At 43.0% G+C, this 21523-nt stretch overlaps 1 protein-coding gene across 2 annotated transcripts in view; it reads left to right on the plus strand.

The window, feature by feature from the left end:
* MTUS1 (microtubule associated scaffold protein 1) overlaps positions 1–21523 on the plus strand; it is a 131253-nt gene that overhangs the window by 45812 nt on the left and 63918 nt on the right. For both annotated transcript variants that reach the window (XM_056114062.1, XM_056114063.1), the window contains 2 exons: positions 7431–7565; positions 10615–10653. In XM_056114062.1, the coding sequence (XP_055970037.1) occupies positions 7431–7565; positions 10615–10653 (174 nt within the window). The remainder of the gene's footprint in view (positions 1–7430; positions 7566–10614; positions 10654–21523) is intronic.

A 21523-nucleotide genomic window follows, 5' to 3' on the forward strand; every position in this document is an offset into this window, starting at 1 on the left:
TTTTGAGGTCTTTTCCCTTTGTCCTTTGTTGCCTATATGCTTTCTGCAGCTCATCTTCAAGCTCCGTGGGCTCGCTTCAGAGAATACTGGGTTGGGGGTCGAGGGTGGAGGAGTGGACCTTGTGATGCTGGAGATTGAACCCCAGCCTCCCTCGTGCCAAGCATGCTCTGAGCACATCAAGCTCTCCCTCTAGCCCCAGAAATGGGAAGGCTGTTCCTCAATAGGGATTTTGACTTTTGCATGGAATAAAGTTGATGATCAGCCTTGTGCCAGATCTCGTGGGATACTGAGTCTGGAAAGGCAGAGTGAGACCATTTTCAGGACCACATCTCCTGATCTGTGCGTGAGGAAGGGCAGGAGTTTTGTGCCTCATTAGAAATGGGCTTTTTGCTCTAACGCAGCAGGTCCCAAAGTGGGAGATCTCTCTCTCTCTCTCTCTCTCTCTCTCTCTCTCTCTCTCTCTCTGCGAGTGCATGGGTAATGGGGGGAGTGGGGATTGGTATCTTGAATCAGCTGGGGGGGGGGCTCTTTTCTGTTGGCTTTCTTAAAGAAGGTAGACTTCCATGGAAGCAGGAAATGATTTATTTTCTGAAAAAGCAACGATAAGTCAAACAAGCTTGGGAACCTACCTGCCAAGGGAAAGGTTTTGGCTGAGTACTTTGGAAGCTAAAGGGTTAACTTTGCGTTCAAAGCTCAGAAGCCAAAGGCACTGGTTTAGGGTCATATGATGTAGTATTAGGTGTGAAATGAAACTTCAGGGTTTCTAAATCTGAAAATAGGTGACCTAATTGTGGCTGGGTTTTTAATCCCCATTCGTATTGCAACATCATGGTTTATGAAACTGTTAATCTTACATGTATAAGTCCTTCCATAGCACACCCATCTCCAGAATCCCTACTTCCATCCACCGGTGTCTCAAGGGCCCCTTTCGCACCCCCCAGGTAGTTCAGTTCTGTAGACAAAATCTCCAGTTTTGATGCCTTTGTCCATTTGTCATACCCTTACTATGTTTCTTTAAATCCAGCATATGAGAGAGATCTTTTTTTCAGTGATGGAGGTGATAACAGCAGTGCACAAATAAATGAATAAAACATAACTCCTGACACCCCACAGCACTGTGACCCGATAACAAGTTAATGAGAACTAATTAATATTTACTTTTCAAAGCAGTATTTCTCTTGTACACGTATATAAATTTTATAAATTAATAGTATGAATAATTGTGTACAAGTACATTTTAAAATTTACATGAAATAGATAAACCCCACAGATAGAAAATGTTGTAAGCATGAGGAAAGGATAATTTTTTAAATTTATTTATTTTTATTTTAAAATTTAAAAATATTTCCAAAAATATTAAAATAATTGATTACATTTAATATTTCAACACCAATCCCACCACCATTACACCTTCCCACTGTCACCCAAGCCTACCCCAAAGGCAGATGCTAAATATTTATTTTGTATTGCTTGTTATAAATAATTGACTAAAAATTATCCAAAAAGGTTTCCTTAGAGGAAAGTATGTGAAAATTATTGCATCTCATCTTGGAGCCATTAAACCCCTGAATTAGAGATCATTAACATGTTTTTATAGTTTGAGTCTTATGTGCTTATATATGTTTGTGTGTGTGTGTGTAAATATGAATTTTCTATGAAGATTGGTTGTCTTATACCTTATACCCTATCAAATGTGATGTACTACTCTTGGTATATCAGTGGCAACATTGTATGAAATGTTGTGTGGCTACGAAAGCGGCTGCGCACTCCTGGAATTCTACAATATTTTCACAGAATGCTAAAACAGGAGTTAATTTTTTTTTACCTGCATGGTGATTTGGGGATCAGGGGTAATCTCTGAAGCATGCTGCAATTCCTTTTTAATTTAATGGAAAATCTGAATAAGCCTACAAAAGTAAGAAGGTGTATTTTATCCTGTTGGCTTTATGTTAGAAAATATTCTAGTTAATGTTTAAGTATCTGCATTAGTGAGTAACATTTTAATAAAAATATATGTAGATATAAAAATAATCACTTGAATAGGCATAGTAAAAATATTCAAAATAAATGAAACATTAATTCAATATTAAAAAATATAAAACCCTTAGCAAGTGAGGAATAAGCAGACCTTTCTTGATCTAGTAAGGAAAACCATAAGCACCATGAACATCATAATCAGTGGCAAAGTGCTGAGAAGTTTGTATTTTATTATATTAATTTAAAAAAATTGGAGCACACCATTCTGTGCCCAGGGCTTATTCCTGGTTTTGTAATCAGAAATTGCTATTGGGGGACCATTTGTGATATTGGAGCCTTACCATTGTATTATCTCTCACCACTGCGTTATCTCTCTTACCCTGCCTTGACTCTTCAAGAACTTCCCGTAATGTGTGTTGCAAAATGGGTTTCATTGAGTTTTTTTCTAACTATTCATGCTATTCTAACTCACAGAGTCTCATTTGATAGGTCCGCTGTATATCTTTTTTTTTTTTCCTTTTTGGGTCACACCCGGCGATGCACAGGAGTTACACCTGGTTCATGCACTCGGGAATTACTCTTGTCAGTGCTCGGGGGACCATATGGGATGCTGGGAATCGAACCTAGGTCGGCTGTGTGCGAGGCAAACGCTCTACCTGCTGTGCTATTGCTCCAGCCCCTAGGCCTGCTGTATATCTTATATGCGTTCTTTTGTATGCAATTTCCTTTCTTGATCTTGTTTCTTTCAGTATTCTTTAGCTTTTTTCATTCTGAGTGCAGTGTGTGTGTGTCTTGGATTTTTTTCTATTTCTATTTTCACTGTCACCTTTGGGTCTCTTGGATATGGTTAACTGTACTCCTCAACTCTGGGGTATTCATTGTTGTTGTTTGTTTGTTTGGGCCCCATGGTGCTCAGGGCTGCCTCCTGGCTCTGTGCTCAGGGATGACTCCTGGTGGGGCTAGGAGGATCATATGGGTTGCCGGGAATCAAACCTGGGTCAGCCAAATACAGGGAAAGTTCCCTATCCATTGTACTGTGGCCCCAGCTCTGGGAAATTCTTATCTATTATTTCTTTAGCTAGTGGTTCTTCAACAAATTCACTTCATATTCTTCTGGGCTGGAGCGATGCACAGCGGTAGGGCGTTTGCCTTGCACGCAGCCAACATGGCCAACCCGAGTTCGATTCCTCCACCCCTCTCGGAGAGCCCAGCAAGCTACCGAGAGTATCTCGCCCACACGGCAGAGTCTGGCAAGCTCCCCGTGATGTATTCGATATGCCAAACACAGTAACAACAAAGTCTCCAATGGAGACGTTACTGGGCCCGCTCGAGCAAATCGATGAACAACGGGAGGGCCTTTACCTTTACCTTTATTCTTCTGGGATGCCAGGAATTCTGATATCATTCCTCTCAAACTACTCCCATAATTATCATTTCTTTTGAGACACTTTCATCTTTTCTTGTTTTCTAGAGGTTTCCTTCACATCACCTTGGAGTTCTTTTCCTCAGCTGCTGTTATTCTGCTGCTCAGACCTACTCTTGAAGTTTTTTCTATCACTTATCATATTCTTCATTTCTATTTCTACTTGATTATAGTTTTTTCATTTCTGTCCTCATATTTTCTTGTGCCTTTCTACTATGCCATCATTTCTTTGAGGTCATTAAACATCAACTTGGTATCACTAAAGTCACTCTGGGAGTTTACAGAGTTTTCTGGTACTGGGAGAGCCTTCCATGTTTTTGTTTTCACTCATTGAGCTTGGTGGACTTCTTCATGGCTCCCCCCACAGTGCTCCTGCTGTGCTGAGGGTAGATCTCTGGAGTTAGCCCCACTGAACATCTCTGAAAGATTATGCTAGGTGTTTCTCTTTTCCTTACCTGAAGGTCTTCCTCAGTGACCGGAGTTCTAGTGTGAGACGTGATGCTCAGCTGCATGGTTCAGGAAGCAAGCAAGAGAAGAGAGAGTTCTGGGGTGCAGGAGTGGAAGTTAAGGTCGCGTGAGCAATGAGAGGGTCGAGAGGCAGAGGCTGAGATGGGAGAGGCTGGATGTGGAGGATGCTGGGCCGCCGCTGAATTTAACTCAACAGTGTTTCACACAAAACCGACTTCAATCCAGATTGCCATCAGACCTGGCTAAAAGCTAACATCAGGCTGAAAAGATAGCATAGGGGTTTGGATGCATGCGAGGCCTTGCATGTAGCCAAGCTCGCCTTTATCCCATACATCTAATATCCCTGCTAGTTCCCCAGTGCTGTGGGGTCCAAGTATCACCATTTCCTCGGGCCCTCCCTTTAAATCTATGGGCTGAGAATTACCAGGAGTGACCCCCACCCAGGAACCTCCCAGCACTGCTGGATAGAATCTCATTTCCTTTCTTGGATTTTGATTTAGCACAAAGTGATATGCGAATTATCACTCAATACCTCGTTTTTAAAGAGAAAAATTAAAAATTTACTCTGAATCTTGGTTCTTTTGTTTTTAGACTCGAGTTATTCCCCATCTGCCTTTAAAAAGGTTACATTAAACTTTACCATGGCAATATCAGTATTGATTTTTTTTTTTATTTGTTCCCTGTCAACTTAGGAAAAACCCAGTCTCTAGGTCCTGGGCAAGGAGAAAGCATTGGAAAGAAGCACAGGAAATTGCCAGGAACTTGACAGTAGGAGGGAAGGCTTTGTGTTGACCTAATACTGCAAACATCATCTGGCCACAGGAAGAATAACAGATGGCTCTAGAGAGAGACCTGATGTAGATTAAGGAGAAATAACAGCATAGACTCCAAATGGGGAAAGACGCCTACCAGCACTCTTGCAGGAGCTGGGCTGGTGTAGTCTACTGAAAACAGTCTAGCTGTCTTCAGACTTCTGATGTGTTTGTAAATAAGTGTAGAAGCTTTACACTTCTAAAAAGTCAAGTAAAAAGGCTGGGGAGATAGTTCCGAGGGTGCTGAGCACATGTTTAGAATGTTAGAGGCCTTGAGTTTGATCCCTCAATCAAGCATGCCCCCAACCCTATCAGTGCTGGGCGTATTCCTGGTAGTCCACTCTGGCCTCAAAGGATGGAACCCTAGTCCCACACTGCTCCATCCCACCATCTTTGTTGAGTCTGGGACTTAAAAACATGCAACATGGGGCCATAGAAATAGTTCAGAGGTTAAGTGCTTGCCTAGCATAGGGCTCTCACCTGGTTCAAATCCTGTCACCTCATATCTTCACTTGAGCACCCACTAGAATGACCCCTGAGTTACAAAGAGCCAGGTGTGACTCCTGAGAACTGGCGGGCACAATCGGGGAGGGGGGGAGAAACAGTAAAGCAGGAATCAAGGTTGACAATATAAGGGAGGCTCCTCCCCTCTCCCCACCAACAGCTCCCCCTTTTATGCTCTTTTGACTGGTCTAATAATAGAAATAAACAGATTAACGGGGGGAGGAGGGGAGGTATGTGTGCAGGGGAACCCCACACTGACTCAAAACTTCACAATAGCCACGCAAAGTAGTGCTTCCATGCCATCCTGAGCTAGGGAGAATGGAGGAGACCAAGGACTCCAATGGGGAGAAAAACAACTTAATGGCACTTGGAAAAGTAAATATTTCAAGGGGTTGCCATGCCCTCCAGAGAAAGAGAGACGTTGAGGGGAATTTGAAATCACAGGCCTCACTCATCCACTCAGCTCAGCATCTCTCCTTGGTATCCTTTGTTGTTGTCTCCACGGGTAGCCTTCCTGGAACAGAAGCCCCTTGCAGGCAGTTAAGGGAGGAATGAAATGGTTCTGTCTAGTGATACTAAAACATTGCCAGTCTCAATCCAGGGGGTAGAGCACATCCCTTGCATGAGTGAGACTGTCAATCCCCTTCACCACAACACACACACACACACACACACACACACACACACACACACACCCTCACACACCCTAGACAGGGTCCTAAATATTCCTTATGTCAAGAGGCCCAAAAAGTGTGTGGTGAGAGTGGTTTGCACAGAAGCAAGGCAATAGCACTAAGAATGCCAACTTATAGGGGAATAAAAAAAAATCCCTAGAAATTTCTATCATTTCCCACTATTTTTGTATACCTATTTTTCCCCCCTTTGGGAATATAAAAGGACAAATTCCTGTGTTTTTACTTCTGGATGTTATATAATGTGATAATCTCTCAGTAAGAACAAAACAGCCCCATTAAAATTCTTTGTAGGGGTTAGTCTTCTGTAGAGGGTACTCATTCAAAGATTACTCAGTTGTTGAGAACAAAAGGGAAAGAAGGAAGTTAGATGTTTTACAGACATCGCATTTGCAGTCCAACCTGCTGGACACAAGCCCTGTGTTCTTTCTCTGCCTCTTCCTCTGCCCCGACTACAAATACACAACTTAAGGATGCTATCGGAGATTCATGGGAAGTCGTGCTTGTAAAGAGGAAGGTAACAATTTAGGAAGGACCTGTAAAAATATGATCTGTGTGTGTGTGTGTGTGTGTGTGTGTGTGTGTGTGGTTGTGCACGCACACATGCTAGAAACAGGGCCTTGATTTATATACTTTCCCACTGAGCTACATTCCCCGAACTGCCAGGAAAAGGACTATTAAGGATACATTGATACCAACCTACTTTTCAAGAGATAAGATAGAATTAGGACACCCGAGGAGTTGATTTGGGGGCCACATCTGGTGGTGCTGAAGGCTACTCATGGCTTTGTGTTTGGGAATTGCTCTGAGTGGTACTTGGGAATCACGCAGTGCAGGGGATCTAACGCGGACACCTCTTCAGATGTCATTCCAAAGGCATTTTTAGAGCTGGAGAGATAACACGAAAGACCGAGCGCTTCGTGTGCAAGAGGCCCAGGTTCGGTCCCCAGTGTTTCATGGTCCCATAAGCCTCGCAGGGAGCAATACCTGAGCACAGACCTAAATCACAAACAAAATTTGTTTTAATTAAAAACAAAAGATGTTTTAATTATTTGGGAAGTCCCTTTTAGCTGCTGGATTTTGGACTTGGGTCCCTTTGTTCCCAGTCAGATGTTGCAGTTGGACAAGCAGAACCGGATCATCCTTGCGACTGCCAAGGAGTAATGCTCACATGTAGCTAAGAAGCTGCTTCCTCGTCCTCTGCCTCAGCCTCATGACGCTGGCAGTTCTTCCTAGTTTCACCCTGAACATGCATACTGCATTACATGGATGCACATATAATATGTCTCCCGGCTTCTATTGGCAATGAAAGCTGAGCTGAACAAGAAGCATAAGTATACATGTAACTGTGGGCTCTGCCAGGGTATCTGACTGTAGTGGTGACCTTGCGTATCTCCAGGACAGGAGATTCCTCTGAGACTTGTATTCCCAGCGTGCTGGGACTGTGCCCACTGGAGGTATTTGATAAGGTCTTGCTGGTCCCAGGAGGATGGAAGGAATTGTAGAAATTGCTGCTGTGTTTATATAAAAATATTTTTCTCTGTTCTTTTACAGCTGGAAATGCTGCTCTCATCAAGTTTGAGGAGAAACCTCCCAAACCAGCCTTTCAAAATGGCTCGCCGGCATCCTTGTATCTGAAGCCTTCAGCGCCCAGAGTACACACCCACTTACTGAAAACCCCTCTGAAAGGTATGGCCTTCAGGATGGGCTTCTAAAAGAGGAATGATAAACCTCAAACGCTTGGCTCATAGCAAGTTAAGATGTAACACGGTTAGGGACTGTTTGAAAATTATTTATAAAAGTCTATGGAAGAAAGATGAGGTTTAGCACGGAGGGTCTCTTCCTTGCTCTGCCATAAGGAATGTTTATCAGACACCTTAACCCAGATCCATGAGCAGATTGGGCAGAAATCTAAGATAAAAATAAACTGACTAGGATTAATCATTCTAAGGTAGTTACCTAAAATAAGATCAAAGTGCAGTTTTTGTTCTCCACCTTTAGTCTTTTTGTGTTTTAGCCTATGTTCTTTTTGTTTTGTTTAGGGACACACTTGGAGGTGCTAGGGGGCCATATTAGCGAGGTACAAGGGATTGAACCTGGATGATCCACATGTGGGACAAGTGCCTTAACCTCTGTACTACCTCTCTGGCCCTGCAAGCCATGTTCTTTTTGCTATACTTCATCCCCTCTCCTTTTGTACTCCATGAGTAACTTTCAGGTTTACAAAGCATGTGGCATATTCAATATGGAATGTCTAATGTCAGTTTTATCACCACATGTCTGAAATATTTTAGAAACATCTGGGACTAGAGTGATAGCACAGCGGTAGGGCATTTGCCTTGCATTTAAACGACCTGAGTTGAATTCCCAGCATCCCATATGGTCCCCCAAGCACCGCCAGGAGTAATTCCTGAGTGCATGAGCCAGGAGTAACCATTGTGGATCGCTGGGTGTGAACACCCCCCCCCCCCCCCAAAAAAAAGAAATATGTCGTTTAATGAATTGAAAAATTGTTTAATTGGAAGAATAATTGTAAATAAGAAATTTGATAAAAATGTGATATTGATATTCATATCAGCATATCAGAGGATTAGAGAAACAAAGACACAGTATTCCTTTAACTCCTGGTAAACCTTATGTTTCCTCCATTTGCCTTTCTGTATCATTGTTTTGTTTCTATTTCAAGAAAACTTAGACATAGTTTGTTCATTTTCCTGTGTCTTGCCTTTTATTCTTTAGTAAATTAGGAAAATAAAGGTGGTGAGATTATGAGCTCTTCATTTAAGTGATCATGACATAGGCCACATTTTCCAAAGCAGCGTTTCCTGAACAATCCAATTTTGACTTTGGTGCACAATGCTAATCGACCTGTTTGAATGTGAACATTGTTCATGGCCTCAGGTTCTAGCTTCTTCCATGGGATATTTTGATGGATAACTTTCAGAATTATGGCACTTTTTCACGACAGTGCGAGTATTTACTGCATCTGCTCTGTGTGTGTGTGTGTGTGTGTGAAGAAAAAAACAGACATGAGTATGGGCAAGTGCAAAAAATTCTTTATTTTTCATGGTTTCATCCTTCATCTTGGGCTGGAGCGATAGCACAGCGGTAGGGCATTTGCCTTGCGCACAGCCAGCCCGGCAGAGCCGGGTTCAATTCCTCCGCTCCTCTCAAAAGCCCGGCAAGCTACCGAGAGTATTTCGCTCACACGGCAAAGCCTGGCAAGCTACCCGTGACGTATTCAATATGCCAAACACTAACAACAAGTCTCACGATGGAGATGTTACTGGGCCCGCTCGAGCAAATCGATGAACAATGGGAGGACAGTGACAGTGACATCCTTCATCTGCCAGCAAACTCCCATATCCCCAGAATCTTAACCTTTCTGGTTTGGGGGTATTTTTTGCGGGGGAGGGAGTGGTGGGGGCGCTTATTTGGCAGTGCTCAGAGGTTGATCCTGGCTCTGCATTTGGGAATTACTCCTGGTGATGTTTGTGGTGCCATATGGGATGCCAGCGATCAAAGCTGGGTCAGCCAGGGACAAGGCAAGCACCCTAGCACTGTACTGTCCTGCCCCATGAATTTTAACCTTTCGGAAACAACAAATGGACTAGGGTCACCATACACTAACTAAGGCTAGTTCTATTTCCAGTTCTATGTGGTCCTCAGAGCACCTCAGGGAGTGGTCCTTGAACTAGAGCTAAGAGTCAGCCTTGGACACTACCAGGTGTGGCCCCATCATCCTTTGCTGGGATGATTTTTGTGCAAAGCTGTGATTTTAATTAATGTCAACAACACTATAATGTGCATCTTAACGCCAATTTCTAAAAAGAAACATGGTCAAGCTTTTGCTATGATTTATTTTAGAATTAGAACTCTGTAGTTTCACTGAAAGATACATTTTTTTTAAAAAAGGAAATTCCAGTTTTCAAAATTGTCTTTATAGAATTTATAAGTTTTTATGCCACAGATCTTAGTTGAGCAGAAATCAGCACTTTCTTTTTACAGCAGACACATATTGCAGAAGATTATCCTCACTGCTGGAAAATCCCACACATAGAATGTGGCTCTTCTGATTAGTGCTTTGCAGCTGATTGCACCGTACAAATGACCGTATTATGTCTAGTAGGAGCAAGCATAGTTTGTTTTTTCTTGTGACTTAGCTTGTGGCGCTGCATCTGTTATAAATTTGGCTTGAGTTTTTTCAACTTCACTGGCATATACTTGGCCAAATGTTTGATGATCATGAAGTATCATGTAAGGATTCCCTTGGTTGTATTTTATCTTGTATCAACTTGGAGGACAAAAGTTTAAGTATGCAATCTTCATCAGCTGAATATCAAGTGAAATGCATTTAATTATTGGCAATTTCAGCAGTCACACCTGGACTATCTTTCAGAAGGCCAGCAGTGGGCTAGTCGAATGAATAATAAATGGGGTAACTCAGTTCCCTTGGCATTTTACTTCAGCTGTTCTTGTCTGAACAGTGTTATTTGCCCTGTGAAAATTGATTGTTTGTGATGATGAATTCATACCATTGTGAGTATTGCTTTCACTAGAGTTATTCCTGGTAAATGAAGTTGTTGTGTCTCAGTGGCATTTCCCACCTGGAACCCAAAACTTAGATGCTCATAAATTGGGTGGGAGGAGTAGAAGAAATCCCAAGTTTTAGATGGCTTGTTGTATGTGACATTTAAGATAAAACTTGTGTGTTACAAAAACTTATTTTATATTTTAGGTCCTTCAAGAAAGAGTTTTTTTACAGCCTTTAATACAGGTAAGTGACCATGTTAAATATGGATGAAGAAAATTTCCTTGTTTTGTAAAGTCATGTTATCGTTCTTAGTATTTCAGCTTATTCATAATGTCTCATTTGTTTTGTTTCGGGGGCAAATCTGGTGCTGATCAGGACTTATTCCTGCCTTTGCTCAGGGATTGCTCCCTATGGGCACAGGGGACCATAGGGGTTCTGGGATTGGGCCTGTGTGTTGTGTTCAAGGCAAGCGCCCTCCCTGCCACGTTACCTCTCTTGCCCAACAGGACTTTTCATGTTATGTTAATAAATAGAATTTCAGGTTGTAGCAGAAACCTATACTCGTCGAATATAAGGTCCACACTTGGGAAATGAAATTTACAGACTATCTGAAACAACATTTTACTAATACTAGGTGATTTTTTTAAAATACAGTTTTTGTACTGGGAGCCATACACAGTGGTACTGGTGGGCTACTCCCAGAATAGTACCAGGGAAGCCATGTACCACCCAGGATCGAACCTGGGCCTCCTCTGTGCAAAGCATGCACTCAGCCCTTTTGAAATGGATAGTTTGAGTCTGAGGAGCTAGTACAAGGGTTAAAGTGCTTGCCTTATACAAGCATGGCAACAAAGGTCACCTTGCAGTTGCTGGTCCTAGTTCTAGCCCCAATACCCAGTACCATGCCAGAACACCAGGAATAAGCCCTGAGCACTGCTGGGTGTGGCCCCTCAAACAACAAAACATGAAAGAAATTATAGAAATTTTCCACAATGTGTACATTAAAAATCCTTCATTTTATCCTTAGGTGATCATATGCTACCTACAATCTCATTCAATGTATGTTCCCTGTCGGTTCTGCAACTTGAGTCTGTTGCAGATTCAGCAAATCTAAAAGGGAAGGAAAGCTGCTATTTGGAATTTACAAGGTTTCATGACAGTGCTAAGAGCTTGTGAGGTACACTGGCTGGAGTTTACTAGGCTTTCGGACAGTGCCCTCGAGGGCTCATGATTCAGTGGGGAGCCAAAAATGAATGCAGGCCCTGTCTCCTTAAGCCTTATGGAAAATCAGAGAATTGTGAGTGTGCATATACTCAGCCCATGAAGTTACAACTGCGCCGTCTCAGAAAGTCCTGGTGCGCCTGTGTTAGAATCTAGTGAGGGATAACCTGGCAGGAGTAGAAATGGGCGAGATGGTAATTAGGAAACTAACGTGGTAGAGGTCAGAAAGATAACAATAAGGCCTTGTATGCAGCTGACTTCAGTTTGATTCCTGACACCACCTGGTCACCTAGTCGGACCAGGCACAGCCTTGGGAGGACCCTGCCACACCAGGGTGCCCAGGTGTCCCTTCCACTGTAAGTCCTGAGCAGCACTGCACCCTTGGGCCCTTGCAATGAACCTCCAGCTGAGAGTGGCCGGGAGGGGCCCTGTGCCACCTGAGTAGTGCTTAGGAGACCCTCCTGTGGCAAACCACCAAAATAGGAGATGGGGAGAAAATAGATTGAATAATATTATGGAGGAAGTAATTAATTGCCTTGATGTGTTCAGGCTCTTCAGCTTATTAAGGTAGGAGAGAGGGGGGCAGAATTTTCTCACTGTTGTTTTCATTGGATCTTTTTTTTTAATCAAAAGAAAGATTTTTAATTCAAAAATTCCATAATAATTGTGCTTTGATGGACATGAACATAATTATACTTACATGGCATAGTCTCAGGAACTATTTTTTTTCATTTTTTACATTTATTTTTTTTAATTGTTATTTATTTATTTTTACAAAGCTGTTCATGCTTGGATTTCTGTCATACTGTGTTCCAACACCCATCCCTCTACCAGTGAACTTTTCCCAGCACCAGTGTCCTCAGCTTCTCTCCCACCACCCCCTACCCCCTGCCCTCTGCTTGCTTCTATGACAAGCACTCTTTCTCTCTCTCTCTTCTCTCTCTCTCTCTCTCTCTCTCTCGGGCACTATGGTTTGCAATATTGATACTGAAAGGTTGTCCAGAGTATTTCTTACATAGGATCTTAAACCTTGAGTTGAACCCAGCCTTACTGAGTGATTTAAATCTAGGTTGGGTTCCAATTTGAATTCTGAATTGAATATGCGCGATCTATAAATCTTTTCTAATTTAAAACACCAAAGAAATTATTCAGTGCATATTGAAAATTTTATATTTCTTCATTTTGAATTTCTGGTGCCTCTGAGTATTTAGGAGGAAAAGGTGATATTTTATAGAATGACTTTGTTTCCATTAGAAAATCAAATAACCCCTGTAAGTTGATGATTCTGTTTAACATGGGAAATTCCCACTTTCTTCCAGGGTGGCTGGACAGTTGCCCATTCCCACCACGACTCGGCTACCCTAGCTCTTTTCCTATTTTTCCTTTTGCTTATCTTGAGTTGAACGCCCTGGAGGACGTAGGTTTAACTTGTATTTTCCTAATGGCTAATGCTGTTGTTGAGTTCCTTTTGCATTCTTTCTGGCTATTTGTGTGTTGTGCTGGGCTCTCTTCAAGCATTTACGCCCACCACCCCACTACCCTGCTTTTTAAATTTTTAGTTATTTGTGTTGCATTAAATTATTGGAGTATTAATATATTCTAAATGCTTCCTTATTGAGCAGACAGTTCACAAGCAATTTTTCCCATGATGTGGCTTTTCACATTCTTCTTGGTTTCCTTTAGAAATGTAACATTTTAATTTTTGATGGGATTCAGTTTTTCTGATTTTTTTCATCTATTGCTGATGCTTTCATATTATAGCTAAGAAATGATTTATACATAGTCATGCAGAGTTATGTCTGTATTTTCACCTTTTTTGGGGGGGTCGTGTTGGGCAGTTCTCAGAGTTTACTCTTGGCTCTGCACTAAGGAAACACTCTTGACTAGTCTCAGGAGACCAAGTGGGGTGCCAAGGATCAAAACCTAGTTGTCCATGTACCAAGCAAGTACCTGACCCACTGTACTAGAACTCTGGTTCATATATTTTCTAGAGTTAATTTTCTGTTAACTTTTGAATTAATTTTTGTTCTGTGATGTGAAATAGGAGGTCCAGTTTCATTCATTTGCACATATATATCCAGTTGCCACCACCAGTCACTGAAAAGCCCAATTCTTTTCCTTTGTTAAAAATCTTAATCACTTACTTAATCACTTAACTTCCCGTTAGTCATCGATTTGCTCGAGCGGGCGCCAGTAACGTCTCCATTTGTCCCTATCGCGTGCTAGTGTAGCCCAATGGCATCTGTTCACTCCGGGAACATGAAGGGCCTCAAACCGATCGTTCATGATCTTGACGAAGAAGTCTGACCATCTGGTAGGTGGGCGGCCACGCGGTCTTTTGACATCCCGTGGAATCCAGTCAGTAACAGCTCTAGTCCAACGGTCGTCTTTAAATCTCATTACGTGACCAGCCCATCTGATTTTCGACACCTTGGCAAATGAGACAGCGTCCCTGATCCTTGATCGTCGACGGATGTCAGAACTCCGGATTCGTTCTCTCATTTGAGTGAAACGTGATATTCCAAGCATAGCTCTTTCTATTCTTCTTTGGGAGACCCGAATAGCGTTCTCATCCTGTTTGCGTAGGGCCCAGGTCTCTGAGGCATATGTTAATGCAGGAAGAACAGTGGAATCAAAGAGATGTGCCCGGAGCCGGAGGTTCTTCGTCCTCTTAGCTATTTCTTCGACGTTCTTGAAGCCGTTCCAAGCCGCTCTCTTCCTCCTGCGCAGCTCGGGTGCCAGGTCATTTGTCATGTTGACCTCTCGACCTAGGTAGACATAGCTGTTGCATTCGGAGATGGTCGTTCCATTGAGAGCGAATGGGGCGTCAGGAACAAGGCTGTTTCTCATAAACATTGTCTTCGTAAGATTCAGCTGTAGTCCTACATTTCCACACTCACGGTCAAAGTCGGCCAGCATTTGTGCCGCTTGGCTGATGTTTGGTGTTATTAAAACAATGTCAGGTGCTGGCGCGGATGTGGCGAGAAAGGGACCCTCCTTCACTGCTGGTGGGAATGCAGGCTGGTCCAACCCTTTTGGAAAACAGTATGGACGATTCTCAAAAAATTAGAATTTGATCTCCCATTTGACCCAGCTATAGCACTCCTGGGAATATATCCCAGAGAGGCAAAAAGGTATAGTCGAAGTGACATATGCAATTGTTTGTTCATTGCAGCACTCTTTACAATAGCCAGAATCTGGAAAAAACCTGAGTGCCCGAGAACAGATGACTGGTTAAAGAAGCTTTGGTACATTTACACAATGGAGTACTATGTAGCTGCTAGAACAGATGAAGTTATGAAATTTACATACAAGTGGTACTACATGGAAAGTATCATGTTAAGCGAAATGAGTCAGAAAGAGCAGGATAGACACAGAAAGATTGCATTCATCTGGGGAACATAAAGCAACAAAACGGGAGACTAACACCCAGGAAGGGCTCAGATTAGTACCAGGAATTTTGCTCCATGACTTGAAGGCCAGCCACATGTGCTAGGTGAGAAGGAAGCTCAGATAGAGAAGAGAGCACCAAATAAAGGGTGTTGTGAAGACCCTCCCAGGGTGGGAGAGACATGCTAAAAGTAGTCTATAGACCAAACATGATTTCCACTCAATGCCTCTCTGGCAAAACACAGTACCCAAAAGAAGAGAGAGAGAACAGGGGGAATGCCCTGCCACAGCGGCAGGGTGGGACGGGGGGGGGGGGGGGGGGATGGGGGGTGGGAGGGATGCTAGGACCCGTGGTGGTGGAGGATGGGCACTGGTGGAGGGATGGGTACTTGATCATTGTATAACTGAAACCCAAGCACAAAAATTTATAAGTCAATAAGTGTACTTCATGGTGTTTCACTAATAAAAAAAATGATAAAAAATAAATAAATAAATAAATTTTTAAAAAAAAGAAAAAAAAACAATGTCATCAGCAAAGCGGAGGTGGTGTAGTTGCCGACCATCTATCTTCACTCCCATTCCTTCCCATTCCAGTCATCGCTTGATGTTCTCGAGGGTGGCACTGATGAGTTTCGGTGAAATGGTATCACCCTGCCGCACCCCTCTCTTGACATCAACGATCACTTCTTTGTAGAATGGTGAGATCCTGGTAGTGAATCCGCAATACAGCTCACGGAAGATCCTGATGTATTGGGCTTGAATGCCCTGATTGGCTAGGGCTTCAATGACCGCTTCCGTCTCAACAGAATCAAAGGCCTTCTTTAAATCTATGAACGTTAGACAGAGCGGCATCTTGAACTCCCGAGAAACCTCAATGAGCTTGGTTATCATGTGGATATGGTCGATGGTGCTGAATCTTTTGCGGAACCTGGCTTGCTCGCATGGTTGTCCCTCATCTAGTGTTCTGCCAATCCTATTTAGGATGACTCGAGTGAACAACTTGTAGATGACAGATAATAGGCAGATCGGGCGATAGTTGCTAATGTCATGGATGTCTCCCTTCTTGAACAGTAGTACGGTCCTGCTGGTTTTCCATTGGGACAGAACCTTGCATTCAGACAGGTAGCGAGTGAAGAGCCGAGCCAGTGTATTGATGAGGACTGACGGCAGGTTCTTCAGGTGTTTGGGTCTGACCTTGTCTGGGCCAGGTGCTGTTTGTTTCTTTACCGATGAAATGGCGTGTCGGATTTCGGAAGGGAGAACGTTGGGAACGACATATCCATCCTGTGGAATTTGGTATGTCGGCAAGTGGACATGGCTATCGAAGAGATTTGAGTAGAAGTCATGGATAATCTTCTCCATTGCCGTTCTGGAGGATGTGATGGATCCATCAGGACGTCGGAGGTCAGTCATCTTGGTCTTGTAGTTGGCGAAGGACAGGCGGGCGTTATGAATACTTTTCCCGGCTTCTGCCGCATATACAGCACTTCTGCTCTTCTCTCTCTGAGGTCTTCCTTGATCGCATCTCTGCACTGCTTTGCGAGCTCGGACGTTAGCTTGCGGTTGCCTGAGGCATGCGCCAAACCATGCTGGCGAATTAGCTCAAGAGATTTCGAAGACAGGCATTTTTTGTGGCTATCTCTCTCTTGGCGTTCCTCGCACATTCATGGAGGTGCTGAACCAGTCGATCGTATTCCTCGTCAATGTTGTCAACAATGGCATCTTCCCATGTTGCCGCAATAGTACCAACGAGTTCCCAGTTGGTGGTCATTCTGGGAGTTCTCTTTTTGAACTTTGCAGCCCTTTCTCCCCGCTCTGTGAAGTAGAATTTTGCACGAAGGAGACGGTGGTCCGATCCCGTTCGAAATTTTGGGACGACAGCGACATCAGTCAGGCAAAACCGTCGATTGAATATGATGTGGTCTATTTCGTTGTGGAATCGTCCACCGGGAGACTCCTATGTCCATTGTTTAGATTCTGCCTTCTGGAACTGTGAGTTACCATGAATGGTCTTGGTCAACATGATGAACTCAGACAGTCTGTCACCCTGTTCGTTCCATTCTAGGCCATGGGTCCCGATGTGAAGTTCTTCAGCTGATCTTCTCGGTCCTATCTTGGCAGTAACTACAACTGGTCTCATTCTTTGTTAAAAATAGCAGCCATAAATATGAGGGGTTCCCCACCCCTGGACTCTTAAATCTGTTCCATGTCTTACCTTGCTAGTATTACACAGTCTTGATTACTATGGTGTTCTATTTTAAAACAGGGGATTGTGAATCTCCTAACTTGTTCTTTTTCTTGACTCTTGACTATTCTGGATGATACAAGAAAAAACTTTTTTTTTTAAATTTGGCCTCAAATGCAGTACCCAGGAGTCATTGCTGGTAATTCTCCGCCAACTAGACCAAACGGTTCAGTGCTCGGGCCTAGTGATGCAAAGCTATTTGGGCCTCAGGGTACTTGGGGACCTTTAAGGCTAGGTTTGGCAGTGCTGGTGCAAGGTGTGGCATGACTGCTATGGATCAGAACAAGTGTATTGTGCATGACAGGTGAGCCCCGACCCCTTTGCTGTCTTCCATCATATCAGCTTTACTGTCAGCTTGCCTTGTGATAAAGAAAGATTCAGCTGGGATTTTGATAGATTGCATTGGAACCATGTATGAATTTGTAGAGCATTCCTTCCTTTAAAACATTAAGGCTTTTCATCAGTGGGTGTGACACATCTTCCTTTATACCTGGGTATTCTTTTATTTCACTCAATAGTATTTTGTATTTTTCAAAATAGGAGTTTTGCATTTCTCTTGGTGACTGCTTCTTGTGCATTTTCCTGTGGTTTGAAAACTACCACCAATATAGATCACAGTCAGGGAGGTAATTCAGGAAAATGAACATGCCTGTATGAATGTGAATTAGATATGAAGATTAGAAAGGTGACCTTAATTTGTGTCTCAAGTCTCTGATCATATGAACGGGTATACATATGAAGGGAAGGGTATTTCTTCTTCCCTTGTCACACATTGGGCTGGCAATAGTGTGATGCACTAGTAATGCAAAGCATGTCATCGACCTTACATGTATTACTGACACTTGATAGTTAAGGTCAACAAATTCCTGCTTAAGTAGGAAAAGAAATGGAAAACAGGAGCCATGTGATGATTTTTTCAAAATCTTTAATCATGGGATATGGGAAATGGGACAGATTCAAGAGTGTCTAACTCCAATTAATAAAATTACTAATCAGCAAGCTAATAATCACAGTGGGGGGAAAAATGATGTACCCACATTGTATTTTTTTCTACATCATGTGATATGTCTATGGCATTTCCAAAAGCCAGGACTTTTCAGTGTTCTTCTGTTTGACTAATAGGTCAGTCTATCCTGGCATTACATGGGCCTGCTAAGGAAAGTCACAGGCTGACAGCTTTGCAAGAAGTGGTGTCCGAACCGTCAGTGATTTAGAGTACACAGTGCTACCTCTGATCTTAGTTTTCTTTCCTGTGTGATTGAAAGGACTGATTGCCACGTCACATCAGCTTTTTCATATTTGGTTGTGTTTATGTCCATCTTTTAATGAACGCAAAAGACAGTGCTGCTCAGGCATAATCCTCTGAGCATTAACTTTTAAGTAATTGCATTTTCTTTGAAATTATTTATTTCATTTTATTTTCTGAATTGAGAAGAGATTTAAGAGGATGGACGAAAGAAGGGGCAGGGTAGGAAGGCTCCCGTAGTTTGGGAGGGGTGTTTTCAAAGCAGGATTCCCTGAGATTATTTTAGAGCAACAAAACGCCTTGAAAACCAACTTATAATTCTTTAATTGTACTCATTCGTTTGTTTGTTTTTGAGGCGTCCCTGGCAATGCTCCGGCTACTCCAAGGGAGTCACTCCCTGGGGTACTAGGGCACCCAAGGTGCCGTGGATGAATCTCAGGCTCCCGCATTCAGAGCATGATTCAATTTATCGAGGTGCCTCTCTGCTCCTAGTTTTAGTAAAATAATCACTTGATTTTAATTCCAGCAGTCTGCTAAATTCTTGCTTAGCATATTGAAATTTTAGGAATCACTTTTAGCTTTTTAAAATTTTTTAGAGGGGTAGGTGACACCCAGTGCTGTTCAGGGCTTACTCCTAGCTCTGTGCTCAGGAATCGCTCCTGGTGGTACTTGGAGGACACCACTTTCAGCGTTGAGGATAAAAACTGATATCAACTGTGCACAAGTGTTCCTCACTGTACTTATCTCTCAGGGCCCAATAAAATTTGGTTGGTTTTTCCAATAGGGGATAGTCATGGATCCTGCTTGGGGGACCATACTGGGCTGTGGTTTGAACCTGCACCTCCTGCAGGCAAAGCATGCACACCATCAACATTTTGAATTATGATACAGGACTGTTGTATAGAAGAGCCTTCAAAGGATTGCTCCTCTGCTGCTGGGGGTGGAGGCAGACTGGGGTGTGTGTGTCGGTGGGGGCTTTTAGAATTCCATTTGGGAGTCAGGGATGTGACTCAAAGGCAAAGTGCGCACCTTCAGACATTAGAGCTAGGTTCTGTGTCTGGCACAACAAGAAAATAAAGAGAAGGCTAGAGTTCTGTTCAAGAAAGTTATTTTTTTTTTGTTTTGTATGGCTGGGATCAATCCCAGTGTTTTGTACTTGTGAGACATATGCTCTGAGCCACATAACCAGCCAAAGTTGAATTATTTTACATCCTTAAAGCAAATAGAGGGAAAAAAAAAGTCTTAGACAGAACAGAAAACCACAGACAATCAAGAACCATTCATCCAGGATGGGGCGGAATCTGTCTGGTGTAATTTATTTCAAGATGATGATGCTGTCAGAATCTAGCCAGTGTTGATGCTAAATAAAACACGGTTTTCTGTTTATGAGGAAAATGTTACACAGTAATAACACGTACTGTTATTAACTGGTTCCACCACACGCTGAAATTGCTTGGGATACCAAAGCACCAGAGTTGTGTTTATCCAGTATCCCTCCCCTACCCCACCTCCACCCCCAATCACCACCACTGGCCATTTTACACAACCCTGCACAGCCAAGGAAAATTGGATGCTTCCTGTACCCCTTTACCAAAGTGCTGGGAAATTGGGCATTGCAAACCTGCTCTGATGAAGTATAATGCCCTGGTGGGCTTCCTCTGTTGAAGGGGACTTAAGTATTGATTTAGGACCACCTGAAATTTTTCTCTCAAACAAATGCTGATACTATTTTGATAATAAATTAATTGGATGTTTTAAATCAGGAGGGACTATGTGTTGTTTAGTAAGTAAGTAAGTAAAGGCCCTCCCGTTGATCATCGATTTGCTCGAGCGGGCCCAGTAACGTCTCCATTGGAGACTTTGTTGTTACTGTGTCTGGCATATCGAATACTCTCGGTAGCTTGCCGGGCTCTCCGAGAGGGGCAGAGGAATCGAACTCGGGTCGGCCATGTTGGCTGCGTGCAAGGCAGACGCCCTACCCGCTGTGCTATCGCTCCAGTGAGGCTTATTGGGACAATGGCTGTCTTTGTGGCAGAAGTGGGTCACCTATGCATCACCTGTCACACAAGCATATATTCCAGCTGAATTGGAGCTTTAACCAAAATGGGACCACTAGAGGTGCAATGGATTGAAATCATTGTACTGAAATCATGTATTTTATAAACCTCCCTACTTAAGGAGAAGGTATTGTGGGGCCGCAGCGATAGCACAGTCCCTTGCACACGGCCAGCCCAGGCTCAATACCTGACATCCCATATGGTCCCTTGACCCTGCCAAGTGTGATTCCTGAGTGCAGAGCCAGTAATAAGCCCTGAGCACGGCCAACATTTTCTTACACTTCTAAAATTACTTTTCATTGCTTCTGTCTCTTTGTGCCACTGGTAGAACTTTGCCATTTCATGGGCCTTTTTTGTTTTTAAACAGGGCCTTTCTGTTGCTTAAATTTTTTTGGAAGTTAATGTTTGTTTGTTTGTTTGTTTGTTTTTTTATGGTTTCATGAACTCAAAAATAAGAACATAAAATTAGAAATACTTAGTAAATAAATTTTTGTTTTGGCTTTTTGGGTCACACCCGGCGATGCACAGGGGTTACTCCTGGCTCATGCACTCAGGAATTACTCCTGGCAGTGCTCGGGGACTGTATAGAATGCTGGGAATCGAATCTGGGTCGGCCGCATGCAAGGCAAGTGCCCTACCCGCTGTGCTATCGCTCCAATCCCTAGTTAAATAAATTTTTAAAAAATCATGCCTACCTCATATCTCAGAGCTTTGCTGTTATATGGGTACATTATTTCATGGTCTTCACTCTTGTTTTGCATCAAAACCAGGGTCTCTCACACACTGCTTTTCTTTGTTTTTGTTATTTTTTGCATCACTCCTAGCGGTGCCGAGAACTCACTCTCGAGTAGGCTCTGATTAAGGGATCGCCCCTGGCAGGGCTCAGGGAATTTTATAGGGTGATGGAGATCAAACCTGGGTTGGTCACGTGCAAGACAAGCACCCTCCCCACTC

Source organism: Sorex fumeus, unplaced genomic scaffold (genome assembly GCF_029834395.1).
Source record: "Sorex fumeus unplaced genomic scaffold, SorFum_2.1 ptg000024l, whole genome shotgun sequence".
In the NCBI taxonomy this organism is placed as follows: Eukaryota; Metazoa; Chordata; class Mammalia; order Eulipotyphla; family Soricidae; genus Sorex; species Sorex fumeus.